The sequence below is a fragment of the Solenopsis invicta genome, chromosome 9, assembly GCF_016802725.1.
Source record: "Solenopsis invicta isolate M01_SB chromosome 9, UNIL_Sinv_3.0, whole genome shotgun sequence".
Classification (NCBI taxonomy): Eukaryota; Metazoa; Arthropoda; class Insecta; order Hymenoptera; family Formicidae; genus Solenopsis; species Solenopsis invicta.
In genome coordinates, this window is record NC_052672.1 from 8,532,277 (window position 1) to 8,554,609 (window position 22,333).

Genomic DNA, 22,333 nt, shown 5'->3' on the forward strand with positions numbered 1-22,333 from the left:
TCCTTAAGATCCTCTTTTTCCCCGGTGATAAGTGTCGATTTTTCTACCACATTCACTCGGATATTACAGCCGGTATATCGTCGAGGGACTTACATACGCGATGTGATTTTATCCTAAATGATGGATGGTGCCGAACGGCTGTTTAGCTGTAGAGTATTGCACAGAAATCTGGTAATCCTCTATTATCCCACCGAAGTGGCAACGTGAAGCATGGAAAATGTTATAGCATTGGTCTGCCCCCAATCGATGGGAGAGAATTTAATTTCCCGTTTCTAATTAAATTTATGAAATCAATCTAAATTTATGTAATAATAACATTTATTTATACGCATATACCTTAGCGATATTTTCTAAATTAAATTATGCTCTTTGTATAATTAGTATTTTCAACAAAATATAATAGATATTTTGACATATTACAATGAAAATTGTAATCTTATATAACGAAAAGAGAAAAAAAAACGAATTTGTTACACACACACAAACACACAATTAAAGAATTAAATTTAATATAATTTCTTGAATTAAATAATTTTTTTTACTTTTAATTTTTATGTGAACATGTGTGTGTATATATAAAATTTATATTAACATTTGGTTAACAAAGAAACCTAATGATATGCTCAGGATGAAATATTTATCTACAAGTTTAGTCAGCTTTATTTTTGCTCTTCTATTCTTTAATTGTCATATTTAATATAATACAAAATGACTAAAAACACACTGCATTGATTGTATAATAATTTATGTTTCATTGAATCAAGTTTATAGAAGTGACGAACCTACTGTTAACCTTTACCCAAGGAATATCCAGATATCCATTTCACTTGTGAAATAATTTTTTTTTTATGTTCTAGTAGTTCTAATACTTTGAAATTTTACAAGTGCATTTTTTATCTTAGTTCAATTTTTTTGCGGATAACACTCTTATTTTATATAAATAATATAAAATCTTTTTTTATTTTTTTTATAACATTATGTAATTAAAATATTTTATAACATTATGTAATTAAAGTATCATTAATAAAAAAACAAATGAATAAAACATTTAGAAACAAAAATATAAATACAAACAAAAATATAAATTTTAACTTTTTTCATTGAATTTCTATACAAAATACATATGGATGAATACACCTTCGGTAGATATGTATATAAAAAAAATAAAGCCTGATTGCTCGAGCCACAGTCATCTCAAAAAAGTGTTTTTGACAAAAAATTAAACTAGATAAAAATGTAGCTCATTTGTAAAAATTTCAGGACGTTAAGACTATTAAAATACAAAAAAAAAATTATTTCACAAATAAAGTGGGTACCCGGATATCTCTTCAGTAAAGTAACGGTTAAATGTAGTTGTCAAAATAACTATGTCTAATCAACTTATTCCCATGGTTGAATTACTTAGTTTCAAAAGCAGCATTCATATTAACGCGAATGTGCCTAGTAAACTTTTGTACCAAATTTAATAAATTTTCTAAGTTAAATTGTTTAATTCCATTGTTAAATTAATGATATATTGAGTAGAGAAGCAGTGACAATATAGGAATGATTAAAAAGTTGTATTGTATATTCAAATTGGATACAATTTTACATTACGAATTCATCAATATATATACATATATGTACAATATCAACATTTTTAATTATATTATGCATAAGACATACAAAAACAAAAATAACATAAAACGAAACCGTGTCTCTCCGCGATTGGCTGTCATTGCTTCAATATGACCGGATCGATGTTCTCCCTTTTGGCAGAGTATTCGCCCGTTCGCGACACCGGAAGACTGCAAACAGTTCCAGTGGTGGCAGCGGCGGCAACGAGGGTTCAGACGGCTTTGATCCATATCGATCGTGGTCGCCGCTCACCGAGGAGGGTTATGCCGAGAAACTTCGTTTGCTCCGAGAAGCAGCATCCGTGCCCATGGAGCGATGGCGAGCCCCGACTGTTTTAGCCTGGTTAGAGGTGGCTCTCGGAATGCCGCAATATGGTCCGCGATGTGCGGAAAATGTCAAATCGGGCAAGGTAAAAGATTTATCACTTGTTTCCAGCGAGCTTTAAATCATTTTAACCTGTTGATATAATAGTGTGAAGATACTTGAACGGTTCTATTTAGTTAAGCTGTGATTAATCTTAATCGCTAAAGACTCATTATTCATAGTCTTTTTCCTGATTCTTTTATCTAATCAACAATTCGCAGAACTGTTCCCGATTAAAACATATACTTATGGATCAGTTTATAAAATCTCATTATTGAGATAGAAAAGAAGGGGATATTATGAACATTACTGCTATCGCTATTATTAAGTATTAATTTTAACAATTGCTTATAGAATTATTCGTTTAGTAGCCCGCAGTTTTTTTAGTGGTGCTAATATGCCAATACACAATAGCTGATAATTGTTATAAAGCATGTTTACTTTTGAGTATTTTGAAATTTTTTCAAGGTACATTTTAGCACTTACACTTCATTATTGTTTTTAAACTTGAGGGTATTATTACACGAATCTATGAATATTTGAGTGTTTTTTTTTGTTATAACGTTTTATTTGGTTGTACACATTTTAAGTTACCCAAAGTTAAACAATGATCTGGGATTTTGTTAATATGATTTTTGAAGCCAAAGCTTTAGGTCGAAATATTTCTTTGATAAATTGATTGTCACTCTAGAGAGTTGTGTTCAGAAACATTAGTGATATAATTTTATTCTTATTGTTTAATGTTAAACAAGGATAATGATATCTTGAATGTTTCTGAAAAATTCTAAACAATGGAAAATTAAAAATGTCATCTTTATATAACAAAATACTGTGTTTTTTAAACTAAACTAATTTTTTAAAATTATTATTTGGTTAGCCGTTTTACCACCATTTTTTAATTCACCAATTATGCATTATATTTTTATAAATCACGTTCTAAGTAATAAATATTTTATTACTTTGAGTCTAGAATTTGTTAAACAACATTTTGATGAATTGTTCAAGTTTCAATATAAAATATTAATTATTAGCAAAGTTACTCAATAAAATAAAAATAGGTGTCATATTACCCCCTCCTTCTCTATTATTTTTAGGTCCTACTTGAACTAAGCGACGCCGAACTAGAGGCCGGTTTAGGCGTAACTCATCCACTTCATCGAAAGAAGCTACGTCTGGCTATCGAGGAACATCGACACCCGAGTCACGTTCGATATCCCTGTATCGCTCAGCTCGGTCACACCTGGGTGAGCTCCGAATGGCTGCCAGATCTTGGCCTGGCCCAATATTCGGAGAGTTTCGCCACTAATATGGTGGACGCGCGTATGTTGGACCATCTGAGCAAGAAGGAGCTTGAGAAACTACTCGGAGTCACGAGGAAGTTCCATCAGGCCAGCATAGTTCACGGTATTCATCTGCTGCGAATGCTGAACTATGATCGACAGGTGAGAGAATTTGCACGTTCGATCGAAATAATGTTGTAAGGCCTTGTTGAGCCATCAGGAATATGCGAGGGTAATGACTAGTTAATCAGTTCTCTATGAAGATTAATCAAACGATATAATTGCGGTCAAATAATACCATCAAAGAGATGACGTCATGCCTTTGTGGTAGGCTCTCGCTGTCAGGAGACATCAATGCGAGCAGGTTGACACGGATCCTTTGGTCTGGACGAATCAAAGGTTCATTCGGTGGGCGAGGAATATTGATCTCACGGAATATGCCGAGAACTTGAAAGGTGAATTGAATTTCGACACGAGATCAGCTATGTATATAATTTAAAATCGAAAATTTTACAAGCTATAACCTGTCATTGTATTATATGTGATGATTGGTAACAGAATTTTAATACATAAATTTGCTAAAAAACACTGAAAAAAAATATTTTTGTTTCTACATCTCAAACAAATTTTATCGCTGTGATTGCAGCGTAACGTATCTCTGTTCTAAAAATAAGAATACGCAGACTGCGTAAACTGAGAAAACGTGATCTTTCACCTTTAAACCCGATAACATTTACACGAATCATCGGTATCATTTATCTTTAGCTAGCAAAAAAAAAAAACTCTTTTTCACAGACTCGGGTGTACACGGTGCTCTGGTTGTGTTGGAGCCGTCGTTCACCGGCGACACCATGGCCACAGCCTTGGGTATACCGCCGGCAAAGCACATGATTAGACGACACCTCACCGCCGAATTAGAAGCGCTCGTTCTGCCAGCAAGGTATTCAGTCTACTGTCATCCAGAGGCGGCACTGGACAACGCTCACTAATCGGCATGACGTCGTCGTTGTTCTCATACGCCATCGAGATGGGGACGACGTCTCCGGAACACTTAGTTGGCACCTACGAAACCGCGTTCGGGCATTCCTCGCCTCGAAGGAATCTCCTTAGAGCAATCTCGGGAATTTGATCGTCAATTTCAAGACTCCTCTCGAAGTCACTCGAACTCGAGTTAACCCGCTTTCTCCGCGTTTTGTACGTCAAAGAAACACGCGCGCTCTAAACCCTTTTTGTCGAGTCATGCAATAGAACGAACATTCCTTTCAAACCTATAAGAGTATAGGAAATATCGTTGTTACTATCGATACTATCATTCGTTTACGAAATCAAAGGGACTTATTGGGGCAGTATCAAGTCGTCATTCACTGTTGAACTTTTTTGTGTTAGAAATTCATTTCTTAGACCGTTACTCACTGCCTTCTGCCATATTACATATCGATCGAAAGGAAGATAAAAGGACGCTCAATTCTTCGATCAAACGCGGACGATTGCGATGGATGAAAGACAATAAAACGGAATCGAGTCTTTTTTTACGTTCGCCGCGGAAAGACGCTCTCAAGAGGTTTCCCCTTTGAGGCGGGATGAAATAACGGGGGATGAAATCGTGCGCGATTCGTTTCCTCCTTTATTCCCCATATCCGACTCGTGCCATATGTCGACCGAAGTCGGCGTATTCTCGAAACGGAAGCAGCAGGTGCAAGTTATAAAGCAACGAACGACACGTGTCACTCTGGACACTCCGCGTCCACAATCCACGTGCGACGGCCAAAGTTAAAATCGTCGTAGATCGTATACACTTGATCGCGATCTCCGGCCTTGATCACGGTAGTAGAGAGTTTCGCTAGAGCATCAAAGAGCATCAGTCAATTATTTATTTACAGGAATACTTCGCGCGCGCGGACAAGTAGAGTCGAGAGTACTTTTACCACTTTCTCTTAACGGGGAGAAACGTTTTCGGGAAAACTTTCGCGCTGAGACGAATCGTCGGGAAATTTCGATGAGCCACGTTTGGCAAAGCGCGGATTATCCTCCCTGCTTCTACATCGCGAGCGATCGATAACTCGCGATTTTGCATCATAAAATAGCGTTAGCACTGAAAAAAAAGTAAGAGAAAGAGAGAGAAATAATTATTATTGTATAGTCGCCTTTAATCAATAGACAGTTACTTTTCCAGAATTTCTACGAGTAAAGTTAGTTACATTGTGTAAGAAACGTATCCCTGAACTTCCGCAAAAAAAGCTTTCGTAACTGACAGAACGTAATTTAACATATCGCTAAGATATCTCGAGAGGAAGTTGTAAATAATCCGGGAAACCGACTCGGAGAGTATGAAGGGAGTACACGATTTTCATTTGCATTTTATGATACTTCTGTGAAATACACGGATAATTAATCGCGAATTTAACTCGAGCGGACTCGTTTAAACTTTTGCAGTTCTGGTAAAAGTTCTCATTGATGTTATATGAACATCAAGCGGCGCTAAAAATTATTAATGGCCTCGATGAACTGCCTTTATCAAGTGAAAAGCGTACCGATAATTAAAATTGAACTAAAATGTGGACTCCCTTAATATATCTGCAGCTATAGGTAGAGCAATAGCGCGCCCGCTCGACGATCCACGAGATCGTTTTCGAGCGCGCTCGCCGCAAAAGGTACTCGTAGTTTTAATACACATGCCATACCTGGATATGTCGGGCATACACACACGTAAACAGTTACAATCGACATATATATTTATATATATATATGAAATGTACATATACAAACATACGCGATTACCACCCAGTGGAACGTGCCGCAGTACTTTGTCGGAGGTACTCGGCACAGTTGCAGCGCGCGATTCGCTGGGTCTGCAGTCCACTCGATCGCGGATCCACCGGTAATGTTTCTCATAGCTGAGCCGTAGCCCACAGCTGCCGCCTGCACTGCACTGCGCTATGTACAGCACATGTTAATCTTAGTGATATCGTGGTGTAATCCTTGGTCAGACACTTCACCCCCCCACACTACCCCCTTCTGCACCTTCGAAAGATTTTCCGCGAGGAGAAGGCGCCTTCCATTGTTTAAGCAAATCCTCGATAGAAACTCTTAACATTCTTTTGACTACTAAATCATGAAGGAAACGTGTTACCGATTAGCCCTTTTTATTAAGAATGCATAAGAATTGTTTCATTTTTTCCCCCTTTTGCCGTCTCATGGACAAGGCTCCCTGAACGTTTTTCTGACCAGGAATCACACCACAATTGCATTATGATTCCTTTTATCTTTTTCTGATTTGCCAACTTTGATATTTACATATATCTTTGATTGTTCGATGTTTACTCTCGTTGACTGGTTAGCGTGGCTGGAAATGCGTCTCGGTTGGTTCTACCTTAGGAGACCATCCTCGGCGCATTGGCAGCCCAGTAAACATTATACATTACTCTATATCGGTGGTGCACAATATGCTTGTGTATGTATATTTATGTTGTAACTAGATATTCATTATAAGATAGATCTCGTTCTATCATCAGACACCTGCAGCGAACCACTGCCAATATTATATCCAATCGTCAAGTCACAATATTAGGAAAAAGAATTACGAAATTTAAATAAAAAAAAAAACAATTAAATTTGAAACAAAAATTTGCCGTAAAGGTCGAATAGAAGCCTTGCGAAGAAATGAAAATGTTCATAGAGTGGTTCGCTGCAGCACGTGTCACACGTGTGTGTGTGTCCGAGGTATGTGCATATAAGGATGCCAAGGTGTACGCAAGAAGGCGTGCATGAAAAAAAGGATGGTGTGCGTGTGTGCGTAGAAGTCAGCTGGAGGTGGTCCCGAGGAACAGCGCCGGCGGGGGTGGCCGTCCGATCAGCGCCGCGAGCGCGGGTGGTAGTCTCGGTCGTGGAAGCAGGGCGCTGCACCTACAGCATCATCAGAGCTCGCTGTCGGCCCTCCACATGACGGCGAACCACACCGGCACCGTCGACAGACGCAGATCCAGTCTCAGGGTAACGTACCGTTTAGATTCAACGAGGATCTGGTCCGCTTACAAGCGCGCCAGGAACTCAATGCCGCTCCCCGCCTCGCCTCTACACTTTCCTTAACTCTTTCGAACGAGGGCTGTTAATTCGGTCTAATCGTTGCTAAGGTAATTATTTTTAATTTATTTATAGCTTTTGTCTCTTGGAAAATACTATTGGATTAATGAAAAACCTATTGGAACGAAAAGTGTACAATGTTGAATTGAATGGTTTTCCAATTATTTCCAATCGTTTATTCACGAGTCTAATAGTATTTTTCTACAAGGGTTTATTCAATCTTCTGATAATGAGCTCGACAAATTGAGCTTGCGTATCTACGTTTGTTTTTTCTTTCATAAGAATACATAAATTGCTTATATACTTTTTTATGATTGCGTTGTATCATAATTTAATTAATCAGATAACTGATTCTTATAATTTTCAACTTGGACTGGAAAGAGATAAGGATAGTGCGAGATATGTCTCTTAGAGATTTAGCTCTTGGCGAGTTGCTTCTTTAAGCCTATGCTTGTTTTCATCATGAACATTGCATCGTGGAAAATTTGATATTTAGAGAAATGATATTTATGTGATATTCTTAATATTTATCTCATTAAGGTTATATAAATAGATTTCTTCTTCCTCTAAATGTTTAAAAGAAAACTTGGGAACGGTATGAAATCTAAATCCTTTATTTGCGCGTTATGATAAAATTACTTAATATTCAGCTATTCACATGTCAAGCTACATTATAATCAAAAAGTTATCTATTATTATTTTCTGTGGTACTCTTTCTATCACATATTAAAAAATAATTAGACAAATTGTAATAAATACAGGTCAATAATTTGTTAAATAGCACAGATAAACACGATGAAAAATACAGGAACTCAGGATTGGTTCATTATTCCATTTCAAACGCAATCGCAATTTATGCAGTCATTTACTCCCGTTTCCACGCTCACTTTCATGCATCTCATCTGTGCGATTATTAGCTCTTTATTTTTATTAATTATTGGCACGACTGCATGGCATCGCTTAATTAAGTACGCTCGCAAAACATTCTGCAGCAAAATATTTCCCCCTAATAAATCGTTATTGATTTTCGTCCGAGAAACAGATAATCATTTTCTATAGCAAAATTCCACAAAAATGCATTTAAAATTGTCTTAGAGTCCTTTAACTTTACCAGAAAACGAACAGTGTACACATATAATCAACTAAAATTATTATGTAACATTATTATTTTATCATACCAAATAAAAATATATTCCTGTATCATTTAATGATCACCCTATCATATTTTAAATACATTTTATAAAATAAAATATAATATTACAATGTGCACCGTTTATAAAAATTAGCAAATTTAACTTGTTACATGAAGGATTTACAATTATACAGTCCGCTGTATGAAAGAAAATTTCAGTAGTCCGGATAGTTCGCGCAAAGTTTCACGCGACGAGAGTCAATAACAAAATTTCACGCTGTGAGCTATGAGCTCGACTTAACGTTAATCATTGTTCCTGCATCCTGTGGATCGTCGCAGACCTGCAGTCTTCTTTACTTGAAAAAGGTTCGGTATTTATTACATATATATCCATTGTTTCTTTCGTTAAAGTTCTTTGTACATTCTATATCAAATATTGGAGTCTATCGATTCGTTGCGAATCGATCAACTGCAGCCCGTTTTTGCAAAGTCTCCGATAATCGGCAATCGATGGAGATTAATTTCAATGTAACTGTCAACACCTGGATAACGTTTCAATATTGATTTTTAAATAATACTCATTTTTGACTAATTTTTCTTTTGAATTTGCAGGAGATTTTGTAAAAACGTCTTTGCAAGGACACATGAGTAAGCAATTGATCGTGATCCATTTTTAGCAGTTCTTGCAATCATGAATTTTCGTAATTTCTTGAAACGATTGATTATGATGCGTTATGATCGAATTCAAAGATGATTTATTATTATTGATTTCGTACATGTGTATCTAATCGCGACAATCAGATATTAATGTCTCTATCGGTTGCAAACTCATGCCTATCCTTACCTAGGAAAGTAAAATAAGAGACCATCAGTATATGACAAATGTATCGGCATCGACGTGGAATGACGAGGCGTTTTCTCGTGTGAACAACGCTTTCTCGTTCGCAAAAGTAAATCCTCAATCTCGGCGAAGCGGCAGAGATACGAAAAATGTCCAATTAACGCGATTAATTGATCAACTATGTCCGTGGTAATGCTTCGCCGAGGTCCAGACGATTCCTATGGATCTCGACCTCGATCGCACAGACCCTGAAAATGCGAGCAAAGGAGTAATCGAACAAAAGGGTCTGATTGTACAACAGACTTTGAAATAATCGAGCAATTATCTTTGTGCCCGGTCTGTCGAGAGCGCGAGACACCTGAACGCGCGACTATCGATCCATTGAATCAGCGTCAGAGAACCGTTTGCAAGGTAATAGAGAATAAGACTGATGGAGTACGAGCCTAAGCCTTGCAGCCGTATTATCCATAATTATAGAAAACGGAGCAGATCGCGGAAACACTTCCTCCTTGTAATCATCTATTCGTACACCTTGTTTCCGTCTTTATAATCCAATCAGATTGCCAGACAATCTGCCACGCTGAGAAAAGGATATACTCGTATATTTGCGCGGAGAAGAATGAGTTTACTCGCTTTTACTCGTTGTAAAAATAAATGTTTAAAATCCAAGCTCGTTTATATATCGATCGAAACGGAAAACGTTACGGAAATACTTGCACATCTCATTTCTTCACCGGAAACATTTTATACTTTTTACTAAGTTTTCTTAACAGTAGATTTTTCTGATTAATAATTATTTTAGCAATCAAATCGTAATTTATTTATCGCTGCTGTAGGCATTAGGTCACAACTGTTCATCTCATAGGATAATAAGTAAATCGAAGGTATCAATGAGGGAGGTAATTAACAAAATATTCAGAAGATCATCAAGTACTTATTCAACGCCGCCGCCGCGTGAAATTTGCTCGTACCCTAATCCCGCGATTGTACCCTATTCTCAGCGCCAAAACCGTACACCGACGTACGCGTTATGCCATACTGTAAACACTGTATATAACGAGCATAATACCGTTAGCCAAAACACGTGTCCTCCTCATGTATGTAAGCAGAGTGTCCCGTGTCTTCAGGTACACCTTTATAGCGAAGTAGCGATTAAAATTATGCATTATGCAGTTCGAATTTACGTAGCAGACGTATTTATAGCGGGCCATTACTTATGACTGCAAAATAGGCGCCGCGGCGAGCCGCGGCCGCCCGTCATAATCGATTATGTAAATATAAACTGATGATTATCAATGTGGAAATTCAACGTGTGGATTCTTAATCGACCTTATTTCGTCCTTTTGCTAGTTGTCGTGGAGGAGCTCACAGGTATGCGCCATTACATTCAAATACGTTACTTAAATGTCCGTTTAATGTTTCCCAATCACGTTCCCACTAATCCTGCTGTGACACACCGCACCACTTGAGTTATTGTGAGCGACGATCAGGACGGGCCCACCGTTGCGTAGTATAACGAAATAACGAAGACGGCGGGCCCTCCTCTCCGTCGCAGCACGTGCATCCTATCTACGTCTACTGCTTTTAATCATACTGCAAGAATCACTCTGCTACCCAGCGAATCCTGAATCTATGTCTCATATTCGTTATCCTCTCACTCTAGATCATAAAGCGAGTGTTGTAAGAAATTTAGATAGCGATAGTTTTACTTTCACGCAAAAACAAAACGCAATAGAAAATGATTTTGTCATTAACTGAACAATTGTACTTGAACTCTCAATTTCGTTCTTATATCCAGAAGAGAGCTCTAATTGGTTTCTTCATAGCTCAAAACTGCCATCTAAATTTCTACACTCCGTAGTTTCACTTCACTCAATTCTCAAGTAACTTCTCCAGCAACGTAAAAATTTAAATTACTTGTAAGAAAACTTTTACAAGAGATCCCAATTTTTCGGACGTCTTTCAGAAACTTTCTTTAGAATGTCTTTTCATTCTTTCGTATTATGTGAATCGATTCTATTGATACTTGGGCATCTCCCGGTCGCTCGTTTGCTCGTAGCTTCGACCTCTCCGGAAAGTCGAGATCCACCGTCTAAGTAGATACAGTCACAGTCTTTTTAATCGTGACGCGTCTCTTTCGCAGGGATCCCTGAGCAGGGCGTTCGGTCTCCGGCCTAGAAGCGAGAAGGCGTCACCATCATCGTCCTCAGACACCGGGAGCCTCGCCAGTCAATGCCAGTACATGAGCAGCAGCGTCCGCAGCAACTCGCCGCCGCCGCCGCAGCTTCCGCCGCGACCGATGTCGACCGGAAGCGGTAAACGGCATCGGCGGGTGAAAAGCATCGGCGACATCGAGTACATAAGCTCGGCCGCGGTTAGCACTCCGGTCTGACAGGAGGGTAGGCCCCACCATTCGGGGCCTTACCGCAGTCTGAGCGAACGCGGTTACTCCTCCTCCTCGTACTCCTCGTCGCAATACGGCTCGTACTCGGGCTACAGCAACGTCCTGACGGGCGGCGGCGATCAGTACCAGCAGTACCAGCAGCCGTCAGGTGGCAATTATTATCACCAGCTGCAGGGCGGCTACTACTCGCCGCAAAGTTCCGGGCCTCCTTTCCCGGGTGTCCAGAGATACGGCAGCCTGGCCGAAGAGTCATGGTCATCGTGCTCCACCAAGGGAGACAAACCGACGGGAATCTCGAAGTCTACTCACAGAACTTACTTAGCTTAGCTTCTCCCTGAAACATTGAAGGCTTGTTGAGCGGACGCTCGAGAGTGACACCATGCCACGCGCATGATGTAGTATCCTTGGAAAGAATGTACATCATTGTGGTTTTAGACTTTATCCTTTACCTTCTTTGTTACATCTCATGGATTATCAACGCTGATTCAGTTTAGCACAATGAGAACAGCTTACGACCAGAGAAAATCGCAGAGATTATCATATGTCGAACGCTTGTCAGAGATGTCATTCAGCGCGACTTCGCATATTTTGAATGTGGCTCGCCGTATCAGACATTGTATCTACAGTTCAAAGAGATAATTATATCAACAAGCTAAGAATATATCGCTAAATCTAAGATCCTGAGCTTCTGATATTTCGTGTTTTGACGTAAGAATGTTATTGAAATGATTTAATCGAATTTACAATTAATTTAATAAGGAAATCGGTGCAATCCCGATAATTCCCGGATAATCGCTATCGTGACAGTAAACCGAAATGATCACACAAACTTGTTAACAGTAATAGACAATACGTTGACCGGACAATGGATTACGAGAATACAGTTTCGGGCACTTTACGATACGATTATTCCTAAAGTCCTAATGGACGAGTAAACGTTGATGTCAGTTATCTCAGAGTTATTCTCAATTACAAAGTAATTATACGTCGTACAAATACTAGGCAGCATATCGTGATGTTAAGAAGCATAAAAAAAGAGTCTGACCAAATTTTATGAACACATCGAGCTACCGACCGATATATACATATATCTGATGGAAATAAATATAATATAAGAAGAGTATATAATTATGATCACGGATCAAGATTATAAATAAACGAACTAATAATGAAAATCTTTCAGTTCAATACGTATACTACGTGACAATATCTCACACAAACGATTCGCCAATATAATTTTTTATTGCTATCATTGAGCGAACGGCATCTCACTTTGAAGAATTGAAGGGTTTATCACGGAAACCAAACGAGTTCAAAAATTAAGTTTTAAGAAAAATCTCTCTTTAAATCGTTTATTATATAAATATGATAATTTTTCTCCGAGCGTATTGTATAAGAGCGAAAATAATATACTAGGTATAAGAACGAAGTTTTAGGCCTTAATTAATATTTAAGGACGAAATAATTAAGAAAGAAATAAAAAAAAACCTCTGGTCTTCTTTGGTTCTTGCAAAAATTGTGTATTTACTAACTTTCTAATATTTTATATTTTTTGTTTGATTCTTGCTAAAGCAAAATTGTTTACAATACGACGCTGTACTGATAGAAAATTATCTAGAAAGGAATTATCTAGATTTAAAAAAAGAAAGTAGGCTTGTTTGGTTTTTGTAGGAAACCCTTACAATTTAGATCGTAAACTCATTCCTGTATGTAAGCTAGCACGAAAGGATCGTATCGTGAGTATCGTTAAAGAATATTTTCGCTTATGAATCAATCTTTGTGGACGAATGAATGACCTCGGAAGCTTTAACATGACATCAGCTGGCTGAAAAGTGATCGCAACGGTGCGTTTCTTCGGTATCCCTCGTGTACGTATATGCATATAATACGTACGCGTTTACTGTACTTTTATTACATTATTTTTTATCGATGTGTACGTATGTGTGTAAGTTTCCTGCAAGTACGCTTAATTGGAAACTTTATCAGACAGGCTTGAAATAATACAATAGATTTGCTTTTTATCGCTGCACTAGGTTGCACTAGAACTTGCACTAAATTTCAAAGATATACGATATACATATTTCATTCAACTACAAATAGTGTGCACCAGTTCAGCTATAAAAAAACAGATCTATTCGCTCGAGCTAAGTGTGCTAGATACCGTGAAATAATGAATGTTGACGGAATTGCGCCTCCCCCTCCCCTCCCTCTCACGAAGACATCCAAGTCTTCCATTATGTTCCATCATATTTCGTAGCACGGTAAAATTGAATATTTCCCCGTTCTTCGTTATTCTTGAATCAAAGGGAAGTATCGGGAAATTCAATTGCTGCTGCGACGAATCTCTTCTCTATCGCACTGGCACACGAGAATTCTCCAAGTACCTATACATTTAAGCTGCAGTCTATATGAAAAGTTTAAAACAGAACTGCTCCCAAGACAATTGCGATTGCAAATAATTTTTCATTACGTATCTAATTAATTAATTAATTAATTAATTATACGACCACCGCGACGCGCTTCAATAGAGAGGAAACGTAAACGAGGCGAGTCGCGAGCCACACGATTTAATTTAAGTGCCAGAAGGATCGGGTGTGCACCATAATTTGCCGCACTGCCGAAGTGCTCGACACATTGTATCATTATACTAATACGTACAATTTCCCCCAGTGTTCGTATATCATACTCGCGCGGTCGCAAGGGAAAACAAAGACGATATTTTGCAGATAATACACATATTTAACGTGATATTTATTCATAGATTATAATCATTTCTTGATATTTATACGGCGCTCGCGTGCTCGGTCGTCGAACTATTTTGATTCAATCGTCACAATCGGAGAACGATCAGGACCACACGATATATAATATATATTTTATTGCCGGACTAGTATTACCGTCGTTTTGCGAGAACGGAAACGGCGAATTAATACACTAGCTATCGTGACATTCGTGTACCTAAGTGATTTATTTATATAAATTAATTTAGGTCTTTAATTTATTTGTATACAATATTATTGCGTAACGCGGCCAATTCCTCGCTTGAACGCGACGGATCGATAAGTTACGTGTTCGCTTATTGTATATTGGTCGTAGTGCGCGATCACACATTTCAATACAACTGTTGTAAATGTGCTCAGTAACGTCTGTATATATTTGTGTGAACTGTATCTAAACACGGAAAAAAAAATTAAATAAACGATTGCCTTTACTTCTGCACGACGAATTCTTCCGTGAAATAATCTCGATACTTCTAATATTTTTATATTATTATTACTTTTTCAGTTATGTAGAACCCATTACATAACATAGTAAACGATACAAACAAAATATATTCTTTGACCTCCTATCATTTACAGCATAATATATTAATATAATAAAATAGCTTTAATATTGAATATATATATATATATATATATATATATAACAATATTAGTCGCTCCGTCTTAAATAAAATTAAAAAAATTTTTTTAAGTAGCAATAGATCTTCTATGATTATTAGCAAGATTGGATAATAATTAATTAAAAAGTTCAAAGATAAATAATAAAGTTAAAAAGTTAATAACTTTTAATTGAACCTAGCTAATTTTAAATAATTTAATTTTTAACTAGTTATTTTTGAGACACATAAACTTAATTATTAATTTTTTTTCTTAAATTAAAAATTTATTTATGTAAAAGAAAAAAAATGCATTCCAAACAATATTCTTTGATATTTCATATAAACTTAATTTACAAATAAAATATTAAAATCGTTTAATGACCCATATAATATTTGCTTTAAAAATTTATTTTTAAAAACTCTCTTTAATTTTCTGTTTATATAATTTTTAACGTAACTATATAAATTCTATTAAGTTATTAATTTTAACTTTATTTATATCTTTTCTGTCGATATCGTGAGAATTAATTGACATTCTTACTATAATATTTGAGGTTCTGAAAACAAACATTTATATTAAATGCTATAAAGAACCAGAGATAAAAGAAGAGTCATATATTAATTGAAACTTACCATATCAATTCTGCTAACTTTAGAATTGCCATAAGTGCTGTTTCAAGATTTCATATTTTAAATTGCTGTTTTTTTATACTTGATCTATAGTTGGCGTTATCTTTAAACTGATATTTGAGACGTTGTACATTAGCGATCCGTTGTGAGGTATAGACAAATTTACCGTAAGTTTTATTTTTGAACTCCCATTTGACAAAGATTTTTCAAGAGATTTTGTGCTTTCTTCCAGCGTTTTAATTAAATCAGTATTATACGAAGATGATATAATAAAAGTACCTTTGTCTATTATTGTTTTTTCGATCACTGGATGGAACTTTCAATTTTAGAATCCAATCTTACATCGCTGTTATTATCCTCGATTGAAACTGGCTCAATTTTGTTCGTTTCCTTTGATGGAACTACTAAATGTGTATTGATCTCTAACGATTTCTCGTGTATCAATTGTCTTCTTAAACTGTCGTTTCTAGGCGATTTAACAAATTGAGTTTTCTCTAGTAATTGCTACTAAAATGTTAAAAATTAAATAATAAATTTAAAAAATTAACGTTTAACTTATTTTTGTTAATTTAAAATGAGTTCATTTTTAAATTCAGTTATTTTTAAAACACATAAATTTTAACTTATTAATTTTTATCTTAAGTTAAAAATTTATTTATGCAAAAGAAATTGTAAAAGAAAAAATCTATTAAAATATTAAATACTTCTTTATAATTTCTAATATTAAATATTTCTTTATAATTTCTCATATAAGCTTAATTTATAAATATTAATATATTAAATTTACTTAATGATTTATATTGTAATTGTTTTGTTATTTAAGGTAATCTAATTTTTAAGAATTATGACATTGTATTTATATTTTAATATAAATATTAGTTCCTCTCGTTAAAATGTTGCTTCGCCACATATCCAACTAACAAAATCAAAAATTAACGAGCACAGTAAAAAAACTAAAACGCGTAGCTTGTAACTAAAGCGCCTAGAATATTTTACCATTAAAACTGACAATAAAATAATTTGATTTCTCCATTTATTTTGCACCGGCAGACACGATTAATCCCAAAAAGTTTAAATTAAATTAACATAATTTTAATGCAAGTTTAATTGAATTAAATTTTTGTTCACTACATTTTCAACATAACTCGATCAATTAATTTTATGAGTTTATTAACTTTAACTTAAATTAGTTTTAAAAAAATATTAATTTATCCAATCTTGATTATAATAGAGGAAAAATTTTTTTATGTTTAATTATAGCGCGTGATAACAGGTAAAACTTCGATATTAAACTTTACACGAACGTATGTACTGATGTTTCACGCGGACAATTACATTAACAATATGCGTTATCTCGCAACTCACCATTCTGTGACAATGGTGTGGAACAAGGTCTTCTTTCTGATGTCTTCAATATCTTGTGTCCTCCGTTTTTTACGTCTTAGGCCGATATTAAACGTGTTGTATGACAAATTTTTTAAGCGTGCATGTTAATTGGCTACAAAATAAAAAATTTCGGGCATTTTTTCTGTAATGCAGATTCTAAATGTTATTCAAAAAAATGGAAGAATAGCCATCTTTTCTTTCTAAAAAACAAAGGAAGAATGGAATATTATTTTATTCTCTTTTTTGTTTCTTTTAAATAACAAATCAGAATCTGCGTTACACGAAATTCAAAGTTTTCCATTGAAGCAACTTGCACTATTTTCCGCAAATGTGTACACACAAATATTTGGCCTACGCAAACGCGTGATTGAATTGTATTTGAATGATGGGCAAAGGCGGGGCAGCAGTGTTACCAACAAAGTTATAGTGAAATGAATTATTGCATTCCAAACAAAATGCCGTTTGTTTTCTGTTCCTGAACTCCCTGAATTAGTGTGCATTTAAAATGAAATAGATATATATTTGAAAGTTAGTGAAAGCAAGAAGGAACGTTCCAGTGCAGTTTAGTGCAGGAATAGAAAACAAGCCTGGACGTTTCTCCCTAGAACACTATAAACTCTCGAACGTAATTGGTTTATATCTGTAATCTCAACAATCGGTTTTGAATACTACAGGGGGGTCGATCATGAAACTTTTTCCCTAAGGCGAAAACGTGAAAAGTGAAAAATTTCTCCATTAACTTCAATGTAAAGATTTTCACTTTTCACGTTTCCGCCCTAGGGAAAAAGTTTCATGACCGACCCCCAGATTTGTTCTTTTTTGGTTTATTCAAATTGCTTCAAATCCCCAAAAATTCTTGCACTTAAACGAGATAAATATAAGGTTTGTTTTTTATTCCTACACAAGATTGTAGTGGAACATCCCTTCTCGCTAAAGATACTGAGTGCAAAAAGTGCAAACAAGGCGAACAGATCTTTCAGCTGAACCAACTGCACTAGTCTAGAGTCTCTAGAAGTAAATACTAGGCTGTGTTCCGATATAACTGCCAGTACTGGCAGTGGTGAAAAATCCGTTCCGTTATTGGTACGCAGCGCACTGCGACAGCATCTAGTAACATCAATGACGTCATGAATGGTAGCCATATTGCCACTGTGACTACTGCAGCTTCCAAGGTGAGGTAGCTACAGTGCAATATGGCTACTGCAATGCTGTTACGAAATACGATGCTATAGCAGTGCTGGCAGTAATGCAGTAATATTGGAACAGTTGTGACAGTGTACTGTCATGACGTCACATTTACTGCACTGCCAGTAAAAACGGAACACAGCCCTAGTAGCAGAGAGGAACCTGAGAGCGGCCACGGCGGCCTTTTTCCTATAACGCTTCGAAACTCCCGTACACTAGTGACGCACATCTATTCTGGTCAGAACGGGAACTACGTGTCACATCCATTTTGCAACCCGCCGTTAAAAACAGTGTGAATGTTAGCACGGACAACAACCCACATCCATCTCTCGAGAAATGGATGTAGGTTGTTGTCTGTGCTAACATCCATTTTGCTGCAAATAAAATCTGATGCGTATCGCGTATGTTGCATCCAGAACAGGGGTCGAGAATGTGCACAAATGATTAATTACGTCTACTTTCGCGTAATTTTTTATTTATTATAGTCTGAATTATTTACATTAACATTGATATTAATACATATCAATACGTTTATGCCCATATTTTGCACAATCATATTTTTACTTAAAAAAGATGTTTAAGTAACAGAGAGAATTTGGTTCTTTAATAAAGAAACATTCATTTTACGCAGTACTTAAAAAATAATTGTAATTAACATCGCATCATATGATGAAGAAGAAATAAATGTCTTTCCACGAATAAATATACCATCTTTTTATTTTTACATAATTCTTTATTATTTAAATGTCTTCAAATTATGCTTTTGAAAAAATTAGCTTTTTTAATTTTTTTAAATCTTGACGCAACTCTCTCTCTCTCTCTCTCTCTCTCTCTCTCTCTTTATCTCTTTCTCTTTTAACGTGATTGTTCTTTAATTGTTTAGGCCTTCAGTTAGAGAGAGAAAGCATCGCGGTGATAGACATGGAGCAAGCGGCGATGTTATCTCTATGGATACCTTCCTCTTCACTCCCCTCTCGACCATAAGCGTTTTCCGTGCTACGTTTAGGCCGTAAAATTCAGAAAGAGGATTTCGGACGATTTCTGCGCAGGGACGTAGAGAGACTAGAAAGCGCCCACTCTTTTTTTATTATGTTACAATGGCATATACATGCATACGCATGATTTACAAATGACAATACGCGCGATTAATATGGCACAATAAATAATAATAATAATAATAATAATAATAATAATAATAATGTAATAAAAATCAATGAAATATATGGATACTTGAGTATTATTTTTATTCTCTAATTTACAAACGTGAAGATTATTGATCTGATTTTAATACAACCTTTCAACAGTTTTTACGAAATATCACGTAAAGATTAATCAAAACTTTACAAAAAAAATTAATTAAGAATTATATAATAATATACGATATAAGGTATTAAAGTGTTAAACAGTAAAGTAACGGATTTTAATCAAATTCTCGATATTAATCGATGGCAATTGTGGAAATGATGGAAATGGGATGGCAATGGGATGGAAATATTGGAATGAATGCAATGATGTTAATGGAATGGCAATAATGGAAATGATGACAATGACAATATATATAGCCTGACGGCAATGACGGCAATGGTGGAAACGATGGCAATTATGACAATGTTCTCGATGTTAATGATGGCAATGGAATGGCAATATGGAAATAGAATCGCATAATGAAATGAATGCAATGATGGAAATATTATCAAAAAATGGCAATGATGGCAATAATAAAAATGGTGGCAATGTCGGCAGTGGCGGCAATGGCGTAATAATAATGGCAATGATGAAAATGGGATGACAATGATGGCAACGATGGCAATAATGACAATGATGGAAAAGATGAAAAATAGGCTATCCCATTGGATGGCATTGATGGAAAGAATGCAATTATGGAAAGAATGCAATGATGGAAATTATATCAATTAGATGGCAATGATAGCAGTGGCGGAAATGGTGGTATTTGTGACAATGACAGTAATGGAATAAATGCAATGATGGTGTAATAATGGTAATGAAATGGCAAAAATGGAAATGATAAAAGTGACAATGACGGCAATTATAACAATTATTGCAAGAATGGCATTAATAGTAATGATGGAAATGGAAGCAAAGAAAATGCAATGATGAAAATAATGGCAATGGAATGGCATTATTGAAATGAATGCAATGATGGCAATAATGGGACTGCTGGCAATGATGGGAATTGTGGAAATAATGGAAATGTAATAGCAATGGGATGGATATGATGTAATGAATGCTATGGTGACAATGACGGCAATGGAAATGGCAATGATGGAAATGATGGCAATAGTGGGAATGATGGCAATAGTGGCATTAGTGATAATGATGGCAATGATGACAATAATGGGATTGCTGTTAATGGTGAGGAGTCCAATAAATTTCTGCAAAATTAAAAAAAACTTGAAAAAAATTCACTTCTGACATAGTTCAATTTTGGTCAATTTTTTGCAAAAAACTTGAACAAAAATGATGAATTTCCGCAAAGTTAACAAAAAAATACGAAAAAAAACTGACTTCTGACATCTATATCCCAAGCAGAACAGTGAGTCATCACTACATCAAAATGATATCAAAATGATCATTAAGTCACTTTTTGATCAATTACAACTTGATGTCACTTTGACTTACTGTTCTGCTTGGGATTAATCTCAGCGGACAAACGGTGAGAAATAATCCAACTTTGGTCGATTTTTTGACAAAAACTTGACCAAAAATGTTAAATTTCTTCAAAATTAACAAAAAACTTGGACAAAATTCTTCTGATATCTATATTAATCTCTAGCGGCCAAACGGTAAGAGATAGTCCAATTTTGGTCAATTTTTTGCGAAAAACTTGAACAGAAATGATGAACTGCCATCTTTGCCAACATCGCCATCATTGTCATCGCCAACATCGCCATCATTTCCATCATTTCCACCATTGCTATTATTGTCATCGTTGACATTTTTGCCATCATTGGCATCCCATTACAATCATTGCCATTATTGGCAATAACGCCATTTTCGCCATGGCATAGTTGACAATGATGACAATGATGACAATAGTAGAAACGATGGAAATGGTAGCAATGTTGAAAATGTCGGCAGTGGTGGCACTTATGGCACTATTTGTAACGATGACAATTGTAGCAAACCAAAATCCGCCACCAACATACGCGCGCGCGCGAGCGCGCAGGCAAGCCGTGGGCGCCAGCGTGGGCGTGAGCGCCGGCGCTAGTTCAGGCGCCGCCGCTAGGCGGCCGCTTTCTCGGGAGTCAAATGCATCCATCGAGCGCATATAATACGCGACCGCAACCCGTCAAGCACGCATCCTCCGATCGAGGCTGAGCTCCTGTTGGGTCCTTCGATCTCGAGAATCGTCACCTAAGGTGCGCTCCTTTACGGGCCCTCTCTCTAGGTGTACCCAGAGGTGCGCTCCTTTCCGGGCCCTCTCCCTTGGTATAAACCGAGGTGCACTCCTGCACGGGCCCTCGCTCTTGGCGTAACACGAAGTGCGCTCCCTCCAGGGCCCTCAATCTTTTGGTCGAAGAGCTTCGTGGCACGCCAAACTGCCTTGTCGACGTCTTCGACGGGACCGTCCCGGTCCTTACCCGCACCCGGACTGCCCGCGGTGCATCTGTCCTGACGGGTGCCAGGGTGCTCCTATACCCAACCAAGGCGTATGTAGCGTTCCTTCCCTGGAAGCTAGTGTGAGTAGAGCTACCACGGCAAGACGATCCCCGACGCCGGTGCACCGTGACGAGGAATCAAGGGACACAAACGTCTCCACCCGCTTCGACTACGTCCAGTGGTACCCAGACTTCCCTTACGCCTGCCACGAGCACTCCGCCGAGGCCCAGAAGCGTCGTCGTCGTCACGGTCGCTCCATCGCCGCGTTTTCCGCGTCCTATCACGCCAGGGCGATCTCTCCCCGCAGAAAAGCGGGAGAAAAAGAAGAGGAAGAAGGATAAATTAATACGCAATTTATTAGGCAACTGACCAACTTTTTTAGGCGCCTCCGCCTAAGCCAATACCAAAGAAA

The 22,333-nt window shown here is 36.8% G+C and overlaps 1 protein-coding gene across 15 annotated transcripts in view; it reads left to right on the plus strand.

The window, feature by feature from the left end:
- LOC105194021 (kazrin) overlaps positions 1 to 14,936 on the plus strand; it is a 206,067-nt gene extending 191,131 nt beyond the window's left edge. For 8 of the 15 annotated variants that reach the window (XM_039453497.1, XM_026138186.2, XM_039453498.1 and 5 more), the window contains 8 exons: positions 1,759 to 2,026; positions 3,075 to 3,422; positions 3,592 to 3,715; positions 4,056 to 4,200; positions 7,058 to 7,250; positions 8,812 to 8,838; positions 10,664 to 10,684; positions 11,457 to 14,936. In XM_039453497.1, coding sequence (XP_039309431.1) covers positions 1,759 to 2,026; positions 3,075 to 3,422; positions 3,592 to 3,715; positions 4,056 to 4,200; positions 7,058 to 7,250; positions 8,812 to 8,838; positions 10,664 to 10,684; positions 11,457 to 11,705 — 1,375 coding nt within the window. In that variant the 3' untranslated portion in view covers positions 11,706 to 14,936. Of the gene's footprint in view, positions 1 to 1,758; positions 2,027 to 3,074; positions 3,423 to 3,591; positions 3,716 to 4,055; positions 4,201 to 7,057; positions 7,251 to 8,811; positions 8,839 to 10,663 lie in introns of all 15 variants that reach the window. The other 7 variants (XM_039453492.1, XM_039453493.1, XM_011158718.3 and 4 more) reach the window with 6 other exon arrangements.
- The last annotated feature ends 7,397 nt before the right edge of the window (positions 14,937 to 22,333 follow it).